The sequence below is a fragment of the Muntiacus reevesi genome, chromosome 1, assembly GCF_963930625.1.
Source record: "Muntiacus reevesi chromosome 1, mMunRee1.1, whole genome shotgun sequence".
Classification (NCBI taxonomy): Eukaryota; Metazoa; Chordata; class Mammalia; order Artiodactyla; family Cervidae; genus Muntiacus; species Muntiacus reevesi.
In genome coordinates, this window is record NC_089249.1 from 106,655,667 (window position 1) to 106,669,822 (window position 14,156).

Below are 14,156 nucleotides of genomic sequence, written 5' to 3' on the forward strand. Positions count from 1 at the left end.
AACACAGATACCTAAATTGATTGATTGAAGAAATATCATGTCTAACATATATAGCAATTACTTAAAAGTAATCTTCATTAATGTTAGGCTAATAAAATAAGCCCCAATAGTGTTTACTAGAATGAATGCAATATACAGTGACATTCACTGGATGTAGAATTTACTGTGTATTATTAATATGATTATTTAGTAACAGCTTTATTAAGATATAATTCACATACTGTACAGTTCACAGATATAGAGTGTAGAATTCAAGACTTTTATTGTATTCATAATTTGCTACTATGACTGCAATCAATTTTCATCTACCCAAAGAAACCATATACCCTTCAGCATTCATGCTGCATGTGCCCCTAATCCCCCAGCCCCTGGCAACCACATCTACTTTCTGTCTCTATAGACGTCTCTATTCTGGACGTTTTATATAAGTGGGATAATACAGGATGTGGGATTCCGTGACTGACTCCTCTCAGCACAATATTTACAGGTTCATATATGTTGTTTGTAAATTCCCCCAAATTTCCTTCTGTTACCGATATCTGTATTCATTCCATTATGGTTGGATAGCTGCTTTGTATGATTTTAACCTTTTAAAATTTATTAAGGTTTGTTTTATGGCCTAGCATCTGGTTTGTCATAGAGGATGTTTTGTGGACACTTGAGACATGAAGTAAAAAGATGCTTGCTCCTTGCAAGGAAAGTTATAAGCAACCTAGACAGCATATTAGAAAGCAGAGACATTACTTTGCCAACAAAGGTCCATCTAGTCAAAGCTATGGTTTTTCCAGTAGTCATGTATGGATGTGAGAGTTGGACTATAAAGAAAGCTGAGTGCTGAAGAATTGATGCTGTGGTGTTGGAGAAGACTCTTGAGAGTCCCTTGGACTCCAACCAGTCCATCCTAAAGGAAATCAGTCCTGAATATTAATTGGAAGGGCTGATGCTGAAGCTGAAACTTCAATACTTTGGCCACCTGATGCAAAGAACTGACTCATTGGAAAAGACCCTGATGCTGGGCAAGATTGAAGGCGGGAGGAGAAGGGGATGACAGAGGATGAGATTGTTGGATGGCATCACCGACTTGATGGACATGAGTTTGAGCAAGCTCTGGGAGTTGATGATGGACAGGGAAGCCTCGTGTCCTACAGTCCATGTGGTTGCAAAAAGTTGCACATGACTGAGCAACTGAACTGAGAAGAATGTGCATTCTGCAATTTGATGAAATGTAGTTATTATCTATTAGGTTTAGTTGGTTTACAATATTCAAATCTATTTCTTTTTGTTCTTCTCTCTTGAATATAGTATTCTTGCTTGACAATTTTTTTCTTTTAGTACTTTGAAATCTTATCCTACTACTCTTAAACATCTGTTGTTCCTGATGAGAAGTCAACCGTTAAACTATTGGAGTTGTACATTTGAGTATTTTTCTCTTGCTACTTTCAAGATTTTCTCTTTGGTGTTCACTTTTAGCTCTTTTGCCAATGTGTCTATGTGTGGATCTTTTTGCATTTATCCTACTTCAAATTTGTCTGTCTTACTGAATATATATTTAATGTTTTTTCTTTTTTTTAAAAATTAAAATTTCAGCCCCATTATTTTTCATATATTTTTCTCCTCCTTTCTTGCCGTCCTTTCTGAAATCCTGCTACAATATTTTGTGGTACTTATCTGTGTTGGAGAAGACTCTTGAGAGTCCCTTGTACTGCAGGGAGATCAAACCAGGCAATCATAAAGGAAATCAGTCCTGAATATTCATTGGAAGGACAGATGCTGAAGCTGAAGCTCCAATACTTTGGCCACCTGATGCAAAGAGCTGACTCAATACAAAAGACCCTGATGCTGGGAAAGATTGAAGGCAGGAGGAAAAGGGGATGACAGAGGACGAGATGGTTACATGGCATCACTGACTCGATGGACATGAGTTTGAACAAGCTCCGGGAGATGGTGAAGGAGGACAGGGAAGCCTGGGGTGCTGCAGTCTAGAGTTGCAGAGTCAGACATGACTGAGGGACTCAACAGCAACAAATTGTGTACCATATATCTTTAAGGCTGTGTTAATTTTTTGAAAAATATTTTTTGTCTTTTGGACTGCTTAGTATCTCTTGAGTTCTCTTAAATTTTGCTGATTCTTTCTTCTGCAAATTAAAATATACTGTTGAGACCTTCTTAACTTATATGCAGAGTACATCATGAGAAATGCTGGGCTGGAAGAAGCACAAGCTGGAGTCAAGATTGCTGGGAGAAATATCAATAATCTCACATGTGCAGATGACACCACCCTATGGCAGAAAGTGAAGAGGAACTAAAAAGCCTCTTGATGAAAGTGAAGGAGAGTGAAAAAGTTGGCTTAAAGCTCAACATTCAGAAAACTAAGATCATGGCATCTGGTCCCATCACTTCATGGGAAATAGATGGAGAAACAGTGGAAACAGTGTCAGACTTTATTTTTTTGGGCTCCAAAATCACTGCAGATGGTGATTGCAGCCCTGAAATTAAAGGACACTTACTTCTTGGGAGGAAAGCTATGACCAACCTGGATAGCATATTAAAAAGCAGAGACATTACTTTGCCAACAAAGGTCTGTCTAGTCAAGGCTATGGTTTTTACAGTAGCCATGTATGGATGTGAGAGTTGGACGGTGAAGAAAGCTGAGTGCTGAAGAATTGATGATTTTGAACTGTGGTGTTGGAGAAGACTCTTGAGAGTCCTGTGGACTGCAAGAAGATCCAACCACTTCCTCCTAAAGGAGGTCAGTCCTGGGTTATTCACTGGAAGGACTGATGTTGAAGCTGAAACTCCAATACTTTGGCCACCTTGTGCAAAGAGCTGACTCATTGGAAAAGACCCTGATGCTGGGAAGGATTGGGGGCAGGAGGAGAAGGGGATGACAGAGGATGAGATGGCTGGATGGCATCACCGACTCTATGGACATGGGTTTGGGTAGACGCCAGGAGTTGGTGATGGACAGGGAGGTCTGGCGTGCTGTGATTCATGGGGTTGCAAAGAGTCGGACACGACTAAGCTACTGAACTGGCTGATTGAGCCCTTCTAGTAAAATTTTTATATCTCTTTATGAGTATTCTCTGTTTGGTGAAATATTGTTACCATACTTTCCTTATAATGACTCCTTTGAAGTTTTTATTCAATGTTACACCTGAAACCTCTGAAAGACAATATCTGTTACTTGCTTTCGTTCTTGCCAGGACCATATAATCCTGTTTCTTTGAATGTCTTGTAGTTTTCCTTTAATGGAAAATGGAACATTTCAGTGATATAGCAATTCTGGATGCTAATTTCCCTCTACCCCATCCCAGAGTGGGGGGCTGATTGTTGTTAGCCTGTTTGTTTAGTGACTTGTTGGACTACTTTTAAGTACCTTTGTTTCCCTAATCTCTGATAGCACTCACACAGGGTGAAGCCGTTTGGGCATGTGCACATTAACTGGTATGACAGTGTTTTTAGTGGGACTCTCTTTGCCTTCTCTTTGGGTTTCTTTGTTAAATGGTCCACCTCTGTTGGTATCACACCCAGTTCTTAGTCTCTTTGATTGCTAGTTGATTGCTCTGTTGCTTTAGGCAGTGCCTTGGGATATATTAATAAATGGCTCCCTAGTGTGATTCAGTTAAATTTGGGCCCCTTTGCAAGAGTAGGTTTTAGGTGAGTGTTTGAGATTTCTTGTGGCCATACAGGAGCCATTAGCTATTCTTTCTGGTAAACTGCCTTGTGATTTAGTTTATTGCTCTCATGAAGCTACCTACTTCCTCTTAATTGTCTGGCACTGAAATCTTTATTGTTTTTGAGATTACCCTTAGACTTGAACTTCCCATGTATTAATTTAAATGAAGTCAGTTCTTCTCTTTGTGTGGCCTCTTTCTCTGGGAAAAACCTCTGCCACAGCTCCAGATCTAGGGGTAGTTACAGTGGCCTGCATTTCTCGGAGCCACACTCCTGCTTTATGAGCAGGGCCCTGGTATAGGCAGTAACCTCTGACCTCAGTTTGCTTCTCCTGGTTTGCTAACTCTAAGCCATGAGTGAGCTGAGAGATGGTGATCAGGATCCTGTTGTTACAGGCGTGTTGCTCCTGAGACAGAGCCTTTCTTCTGTGAGTGAGTGTGGGGGAAGCAAGGCGCTCCTGACTTCTCAGCTGCACTTTCTGGCCTTTAGTTGCTGCATAGCTGGTAGACTGGGGAGAGGGGATTAGATATGCTAATATCCTTCCTATCTTTGGAGATACCTCAGTGTCACCTAGAGGGGAGGGAGAGGGGCAGCCCTCTGTTCTTGGCTGTACTCACCTGAGGTAGAATTTATATGTGCTGAACTGGGAGCCTGGAGGAGGGAGACAGACTGAACTTCAAATGCCACAGACCCTCGCCATTCTTACCAAGTTTTAGTAGGTTTTTTTCAATAGCAATTTCTTCATTTGCTCTTTGACTTTAAGAATTTTCGGAGACTTCAAAGACTTCTTATTTTTACTAATTTTTATCAGTTATATTGTTCTACTAGGGAGTTGATCTGCAGAGGTCCTCATACATTCATTCTGGAAGAGTCCTAGTGGTCATGTTTTCAAGTCTTGCTTAAGACAGGCCTTTTAAATTAATTATTTCTTGAGTTATTCAGGTGCTACTTTACACATGTTTTTAAAAACGTTTTGTATTCTATTTTATATCTCAAAAAGTCACAATAAAATGTAGACTCCATCTTTGGATAAATTCACATGTAAGCCCAACACTCAGAAGAACTGAGTTCTGATTCAATCCCTTCCACATATTAATTGTGAAATCTTGAGCAGGTTACTTAATCACCCTGAATTTATTTCCTCATCCAAAATTTTGAGAAAACAGTAGCTATTTGTATATTAAATAATACATGTGAAAGCAATTGGTAAAACTCTAAAAACTTAGTGGAGATTATTATTACTAGTTTAAATCAAATCTGTAATGAAGTGCCTGCCTCTTTTCATTCTCATTTAAGAATACTATTTATAAAATTTATCTTAAAGTCAATTGTTATGTTTTACATGTTTTTGAACTCCTTTATGTTATCATAAACAAATATTTGTATAAAGTGAACTGGAATATCACCTAGTAAATAGTTTCTTTAGATAAGTTTGTCATGGAATTACAGTAGTAGAAGGGGAAAACAACATTTTTAATATACATCTTTGGAGTATGTGTGTGGAATCTTAAAATAAAATTTGATTTTTTAAAATCCCAGAATATTTATGCTTATATTTTGTCTATGCTATCTTCAGAGTATCCTGGCTTTAAATCCTCGAACACAGTCTCATGCAACTCTGCGTTCCACTTCGGCCAAGAAATTAGACAAGAAACATTGGAAAAGAAATCCTGATAAGAACTGCTTTGTAAGTACCACTGATACATGGTTTCATGCTGAAAATTATCTCATTCTACACTGTAAGACATGATTTTATATATACTTAAAAATATAATTCAATATGTGTAAAATACAGCAGTTTTTTCATATTTAAATATTTCATCTTTGAATCATCTAAAAAATGTGATTCATTTTGTTCCTTAAAAAATCTTTTGAAATAGTTTAAAATCATGTAAATTTAGTTTGTGCCAAATTTTATTTTTTGAAAATATATAAAAACGTGTTAAAATAATTTTATAATAACACAATGATATAGAAGAGTTTCCAAATTTCAGATGTAATTCAACTGAAGAAGGGTATACTAGTATACACAAACCGTTGTTAAATATTCTTTTGGGGAACATATAAAAATTAAGTGTTCAATATGATCATGTTATATTTCCAGATGAGGTGCAGGTGCAAAAATCTGTGATTACTGACTCCTAGAACGTTATTTAATTGGATCCATGAAATCATTATAGGGCTGGGATTATTAGGCTATAAATGGGGATTAAGTAAGTACAACTTTGAAGGCAATATTTGAAATGTCATTTTATGAGGTATAAATATTTGTTAGGAAAACAACTTCCTTTTCACCTGATTTCCCAAAGTTAATTTCTCCAAGGGCTTCTCTGGTGGCTTAGATGGTGAAAGAGTACACCTGCAATGCAGGAGACCTGGGTTCAATCCCTGGGTTGAGAAGATCCTCTGGAGAAGGAAATGGCAACCCACTCCAGTATTCTTGCCTAGAGAATTCCATGGACAAATGAGCCTGGTGGGCTACAGTTCATGGGGTTGCAAAGAGTTGGAGAAAAATTAATTTCTCCAAAATTAATTTTTTCCAAGTGATTAGTGAGTCAATTAATAAGTATAAACTTATTTAACATTAACTCTTATGATACTTTGTGTATATGTTCTTTTTCATATAATGATTTTAGTTTATTTTTATGTACTTCTTAACTACATATAAACTCTCTTAGGATAGGAATTGAGGGTATTTGTACATGTGCATTTGTATTTATCTGATTTTTAATTTTTCTGTCACTGGCCAACCAGCAAAGTTTTTTGAATTAAAAAAGAGAGATAGAAATACAGGGGAACAACACGATTTGCGATGATAACACAGCCACTTACTAGCAGATTTGGATATGTAATTCAGTTTTCCTTTCTCCACTTCTGTGAGCTTTGCATTCTACCATGACATTTCTTCTAGAGGTCTCTGGAAGGACACTAGTGTGGTCCAAATTAGATCAAGGAATGAATCAACTATCAGTTGTGATCCTGTATAATGGTGTAAATAATTGAAGGGCACTGAAAGAAGATTAATGTAATTTTCAAACTTAGAAATCCTTTAATGATTATCAAGTCTCTCTCATTTTAAATGTGTGAGAACTATGATCCAGATAAATTAAACTCTCTAAGGTTTCCCCTTTATAGATTATTAAACTGTTTATTTAGAAGGGGAGACATTCACCATTATTACTATTGTTGTTATTATTATTATTTTATGAAAAATTAGCATTTTCATTCCATAATGTTAGCTTATAAATTGAATGTCTCGTATTTTTTTTTTCTTTTTGGTAATTGACAAAGATACAATGAAATAGGTTTTCTGCATTAAATATATATTGGCACAGATTTCTAGGAATGCAGTTTGACAGTATCTTTGTCAGTATCTTTGACAATATTTGTTAATACTTATGTTAGTTTTCTAGGGCTGTCACAGGCTGGGTGGCCTGAAGAACAGTTTATTTTCTCAGTGTTCTAGAAGCTAGGAATCTGAGATCAAGGTGTCAGCATGGTTGATTTCTTCTGAGGCATTTCTCTTGATGATAGGTGGCCTCCTTTTCACTCTCTTCTCATGGTTTTCCCCCTGTACATGTCCAACTATCCTCTTATAATGACACCAATATATCAGATAAGAGCCATTCTGATGACCTCATTTTAATTTAATTACCTCTTTTAAGACTGTCTCCAAATACAGTTACATTCTGAGATACTGGGGTTTAGGCCTTCAATAAATGAATTTGAGGGGATTCAGTTCATAAGAATACCTTTAAATTATCAAACACTTAAACCTAATAATTCATCTTCTAGTAAACTATCATAAGGAGCAAATAAGGAATGTAGGTAAATAATTAAATAGAAAGAAGATTATCCCAGTACTGTTTATTTGTAGAGAAAAATGTGGGTGGGAAAATGCAGGTTATAGCTGAGTAACTTAGGGCAGATCTATTCTGTAGTAAATTGTGCAACCATTAAATTGCTATTTTAAAATAAAATTACTTTTGAAGTAATTAATAATCTGAAAAAGACTTATAATTTATATTATTAATTTATGGACAAGGTACAGAACAGCTCTATATTTCAGAATGGTTGTATATAGTTTTACAGAACCACACCTATACACATATACATACAGAAAAAAATAAAATGTTAATAGTAATTGTATTTGTTTTCTTAGCACTTTTGTATATTTTAGATTTGCTACAATGAGTAAGTGTTAGAGGAAAAATGAAAGTTTTAAAGATATGTTAGTATTATCTCAATTATAAGATCAGATTTATTGCTCTGGATATATACTTGAAAACTCTATGTATTAACTGTATATACTGTATTAATAAAGAACAGTGAAATATGTTTCCAAGAGGGAATATGGAACTAGAGTTGAAAGTTATCTTCAGTGTCGTTAAAGAATGCTGTTCTTCTCCTTTTCATTATTATTCTCTTTGAGCTTCCATGAAGAATAAAAGTATTACCACATGATATAATTTATTTTTTAATTTATTAATTTTCATACTTGAGTTTTATAATTACTCATCCAAATTAAAAAAACATACATAAAACACATATGAGAAGATTTTCTAAGGTGTAGAGAAGACTAATTAACTAGGAATATGGAACCTGAAACATGACACAGTGATGAATTCCCTGGGTTTTCCTTTTTTCTGCATATATCTTGGAGCCTTGGAGCCGAAGAAGTTGGAAAACCAGAAATGCTAACTGATACACACACACACACACACACACACACACACACACACACACACACATACACACCTCAACAAAAGTCTGCTCTTTCTAGCCAAAATACTAAGAAACAAACAGTTTCTTTTCTGATCATAGCAAGACTGAAGACTTTTAGATAGTAACTGCTATCCTCTAGCCGAGTACAGCAACAACAACAAAAATGTGACCTCATCCCAATGTATTCATAAACGCTGAGCAGGGAGCCTGGAATTCAGTCCTGTGATGAGGTGATGAGACGATCCAACCCCTCTGCTTGGTGAAAGATAAGGGAGTCAGGACTTTCATGCTCACTAGCTACCTGGTAACCAAGGCAGCCCACACCCCAGACCACTGAATTTCTACCCTTAACAAGAAGAGAAGAAACAGGGTGAGGCTGAAAAATACCCCAAAGGGATATAACAGCTAAAAACTTACTAAATTTAGCAAGAGACACAAACCTACAGAATCAAAAACCTCTGTGAAACACGAGGGGATCCATATCAAGATGTATTATAATTAAATTTCTGAGAACTAAATACAAAGACAGTATCTTGAAAGAAGCCAGCCTGCTTGCCTTAAGGCGGGGACAGCTCCTACGGGCAGTTGTGCTCCAGATCCTTGCCCTGTGGCTCTTAGACTAGACACTATCATTGGCCCATCCTTGATCAGTGTTTCCTTTTCTACCCTGCTTCCTCCCTCCTGTATTGTTATTTCCTGAAGAGCACTCACTCCAAAGTGAAAGTGAAAGTTGCTCAGCCGTGTCAGACTCTTTGAGACCCCGTGGACTATACAGTCTGTGGAATTCTCCAGGCCAGAATACTGGTGTGGGGTAGCCTTTCCCTTCTCCAGGGAATTTTCCCAACCCAGGGTTCGAACCCAGGTCCCCCACATTGCAGGTGGACTCTTTACCAGCTGAGCCACAAGGGAAGCCCAAGAATACTGGAGTAGGTAACCTATCTCTTCTCCAAGGAATCTTCCCGACCCAGGAATCAAACTGGGGTCTCCTGCATTACAGGCAGATTCTTTACCGACTGAGCTACAAGGGAAGCCTTTGCTAACTGAGGAACCAAGCCTTGCTGTTAAGTAGCAGCGGCACTTAACATAGGCAGTCACTTTCTCCTTCCTGCAATTTTTTTTTTCACTTCCCTTCCAAGACATCACACTCCTTTTTTCTTCTTTCCTCATTGGCGTCTTCTTCTCGGCTTCTTTGTTGGTTCTTCCTTATCTCCTCACCCCTAAATATTAGAGCGCCCAGGGTTCAGATCTTTCTGTTTCTTTTTAAAGACTCAGTAAGTTGTTGATCACATTCTCTCTCCTCAGTTTAAATACCATCTATAGACAGATGGTTCCTGCATTTATATCTCTTGCCTGGACTACTGTCTTTGATTCTAGACTTCTGTAACCAAGTGCCTAATGAATGCATGTGTGTGCCTAGTCACTCAGTCATGTCTGACTCTTTGCAGCCTATAGACTCCTAGAGACCCCTCTGTCCATGGGATTTCCCAGGCAAGAATACAGGAATGGGTTGTCATTTCCTTCTCCAGGGGATCTTCCCAACCCCTGAGTCTAGTGAATACCTCCACTTAAATCCCTAACAGGCATTTCAGTGTTCATATGTCAAAAATCCAAATTATGATCTTACATCCGAGATCTATTGTTCCTGAAGTCATCTCTATCCACCACTTTCTGAGAGCAAAATATTGAGTCCTCAGTTTTGTTATTTGTCTCACCTCCCATACTTAATTAGAAGATCTGTTTGGATATATATATCCTTCAGTTATATTAATAGCTAGAATCTGATTATTTCTCATCACTTCCACCACTTCCTGCCTTTCTAAACCATCGTCGTTATTTTTCATCTGGGTTATTTTAGTTGCTTTGTAATGGTTGCATGCTTATGCCCTTTCCTGGTAGAGTATCTTTCTAATAGATAAAGATACATCTATGATATCTGAGAAATCCTTTAATATTCCTATGCACGGAAACTTTCAGTGATTTTTCCATCTTACTTGAGAGTTTGCACAATTTCCTTTGTACACCTCAGCAAGGCTTTCTCTGGCCACTCTGTTTAAAACTCTAGCCTGCCACCATACTAGGCTCTCCTGAGACTTTGCTTAATTTTTTTTCATGGCACCCATCACTGATATACTGTTTTCTTATTCACTGATTTGTTTATTGTCAGTTTTTCCCCACTAGCATATGAAATCCAGGTGGGCATGGATTGCTATGTTTTGTTCAATATATATATTGTTTCATAAGCTGTGTCCCCAGCATCATGAACCCTTGGTGCTCACTAAAGATGTGTTGAAAGAATTCAACCTTTCTTTTACATGCTAGATGTAAGGATCACATATTTTTTTGGTATACAGCTCCCAGACTACGGTTGCATATTGTGTTTGATTTTAATCATGATCTAAATGAACAACCCAGATTTGTTTCTTCATTTTACTGACTATGCTGAAAATATTGAATTATTTACTTAAACTCATTAAAATTACTTAGTTTTGTAGCCATGTCTAGAATTCTGGTCATCTGAATCTTGTATGCCTTTTCCAGTGTATTACCTCCTTAGAAAACACAAATAAGATTATTAGAAAATAGATACTTCAAAGTTAAGGAAAATGCAGATTGTAATGGTTGTTGCCATTACACTGAAGGAATCTTATAGCATTTATGAAGGCAGCTAAAGAGGTCATTTTGAGCCAACTCCCTGACTATCGAATGTAAAAGCTTGATATGTTTGTGTTTATTTTGTTTTATTTTCTAATTATTTTGCATTAACTTCACAATTTTCTATTTTGGTTTGACTCAGATAATCACTGCCTTATCATTCTTAGCGAATCTACATCAGGGTCATGGTTTGGGTTTATTTGAGTAGAGTTCTCTCTTTCTCTTTCTTTCCCCTTTGGCCCTTGAAACAACCATATGTGAGGCACTATAGTAATGCCACTCAAAGGTAACTAAAATATGCAAAATAATTAGTCTAAAATTGTCTATTAAATTAAATCACATTTAGTTTTAATAAACAAGTATTTGTTTGTAGGCTTTATAGAAATTCTGAAATTTTTTACCCAGGAATTTCTTTCCTTGCCAAGTTGATACAATTCTAGTGATAATTAGAAATTCTGAATTCAGTAGGGGATTTAAACTGGCAAATGTGTTTTTACTGGTTAATGAAGCACAAAGCAGTTATTTCCAGTATCTGTTAAGCAGGTGTTCCATAACTGCTGTTTATTTTTGCCATTTTTTAAAGTGTTGAACTGTCCTAATTACATAAATATTTTGTACTCCTTTTCCATTAGCAATTTTTAAAGCCCAGAAAATGTTACAAATCAGAAAATTTATCCTGTATGAAAATAAAAAGGAAAAGCAATTAAAACAATCAATTATTTGACATGATTTTGGAAATTTTAGCTAATCTATTTTAAATTCATAGCATGTAGTAGGTAATGAAATAATAAAAATAAGAATAAGCCATAATATATATTAAGAAATTACTGAGTAGTTATATTTCAAAGTGCCTTTTGTGAAGTAACCCATTTTAAGCCTCAGAACCACCCATACTGTATTTTATCTTCATTCATAGATGAAGGAGGCTTAAGAAACCTGTCTAAGAGTCCACAACTAAGAAGGTGAACTTATGCAGTATGTACCAGAGCTCTTTAAGCAGACTTTTAAAGATACTTAGATAAAAATAAATTATTGCCCTTTTTTCTTCTAGGAAGTAACTTAAATAATATATAAGTTTTGATGACCACTTTTTTCCCCCTTCACAGTCTTAGTCACTGCTTTGCATTCTCATTTATTGCCTGTTTACAATGGGCCAGGCATGGTACCACTTATAACTCAGGATTAAAGATGAACACGATACGGGCCCTTCCAAGAAGGTTTCATGCTTTTTTGGAAGAAGACAGCAATGTTAATATGTAGTACTCTTTCAAAGGATGAACCATGAAGGAATTTTAATTATCACTGTGAGTTGGTCGGATTTGCCTTGAGATGTATCAGTCTATAACTTTCAGTGTGGAAGTTGGGTTTAATGCAGAAGGGGTGAAGCAGGGTCTCTGAGACTAATGTGGAAGGCTGGAAGACAAATCATGAAGACCAGGGACAGTGGGTATGCAGGAGAGAGGACAAGCTTGAATATAGTTAGGAGGTGTCCTAGTCTGTTTGGGCTACTTTACAGAAATATCACAGACTATGTGGCTTAAGCAGTAAACATTTATTTCTCATACTTCTGGAGGCTGGTAAGTTTAAGGTCAAGGCACTGGAAGATTTAATATCTGGCGAGGGCCTGCTTCCTCATTCATAGATGGATTTTTGCCGTGTCCTCTCATGGCAGAAGGGATGAGAGAGCTCTCTGAAGCCTCTTTTAAAAAGGCACTAATCCCCTCTATGAGGGTTCCACCCTCATGACCTAAACACCTCCCAAGGGCCCCACCTTCTAACACCATCACACTGAGGTTTAGGTTTTCAGTATGCAAATTTTGAGGGAACACAAATATTTAGTCCATAACAGGACATAAATATGATTTGGGAGTTGACTTTATGTGTGCATTTTATTGTGTATAGGATAAATTGACAGAAATCTTGAATTCAGTTTGAGATCTTTTGAGTTTCTTGTACTTGTGGGACATCCTGTTTAGTTTAAAGCTTATAGCTAAGTAAAGGGGTCAGGAATGCAGATGAAGAGTTTTCAATAATCAGAATACAAGTGGGTAATTAAAAGCCTGTGGGTAGAGTTACCCAGGAACAGTATGTAGAATGGGAAGAGTGTGAAGGTTAGACTTTGGGGACTTTTGGGCAGGAATTAGGGAGAGGCGAGTTAGGCATTGGCCTCGGGTGAAAAATGTAAAAGAGGCACCAAAAGACTCAGTATCAAGGTAAGTAATAAAAACATATAAATCATACAAAATATATAAATGATGCAAGGATATATAAGACAGATATGTGGAGGCACATGCATGGATGCTAAGTTGCTTCAGTCATGTGCAACTCTTTGTGACCCTATGGATTAGAGCCTGTCAGTCTTCTCTCCCCATGGGACTCTCCAGGTAAGAATACTGGAGTGGTTTGCCATGCCCTCCTCCAGAGGATCTTCCAGACCCAGGGATCAAACCCACGTTTCTTACATCTCCTGCGTTGGCAGGCAGCTTCTTACTGCTAGTGCCACCTGAGAATCCCATGTGGGAGCACATTTCTTTCCTTTTCCCTCAGTCTCCAGAGTGGCTCAGCTTGGCCCTGATAACCAGACAAGGGGAGGCAGATGAGAATTTAGCCAATAAGCCCTATAATGGGGAACACGGAGCTTGGTGAGAGAGTTCTTACAGGAAGCAGGGGTCAATGTGCTTTTCCCGTAACACCTGATTAGTCAATGTGGTTATTTTTTTGTACTTTGGAAATTATCCTTCTAGTTTACTTTATCTGCTGAGTCCATTTTTCCATCTCAATTTTATGTGACTATTAAGAGATGAAATCCAAGTAGTGAATAAAGTTATTTGTTAGCTAATCTCTTTCAGAAAGTGAAGGTGGAAGCTTGAATCCCCAGCTCTGTTAAATGACATGGGGTGCAGGTGCCAATATTGTTATTATTGGTTTTATTTACTCACTAAGTCGTGCCCTACTCTTTTGTGACCCCATGGACTGTATAGCCTGCCAGGCCCCTCTGTCCATGGGATTCTCCAGGCAAGAATACTGGAATGGGTTGCCATTTCCTCCTGCAGGGGATCTTCCTGACCCAGGGATCGAATTTGCGTCTCTTGTACAGGCAGGTG

General features: G+C 37.4%; 1 protein-coding gene across 1 annotated transcript in view; it reads left to right on the forward strand.

The window, feature by feature from the left end:
- DPYD (dihydropyrimidine dehydrogenase) overlaps positions 1 to 14,156 on the forward strand; it is an 892,784-nt gene that overhangs the window by 33,437 nt on the left and 845,191 nt on the right. Inside the window, exon 2 of the mRNA XM_065908208.1 lies at positions 5,252 to 5,362. Within this exon, the coding sequence (XP_065764280.1) occupies positions 5,252 to 5,362 (111 nt within the window). The remainder of the gene's footprint in view (positions 1 to 5,251; positions 5,363 to 14,156) is intronic.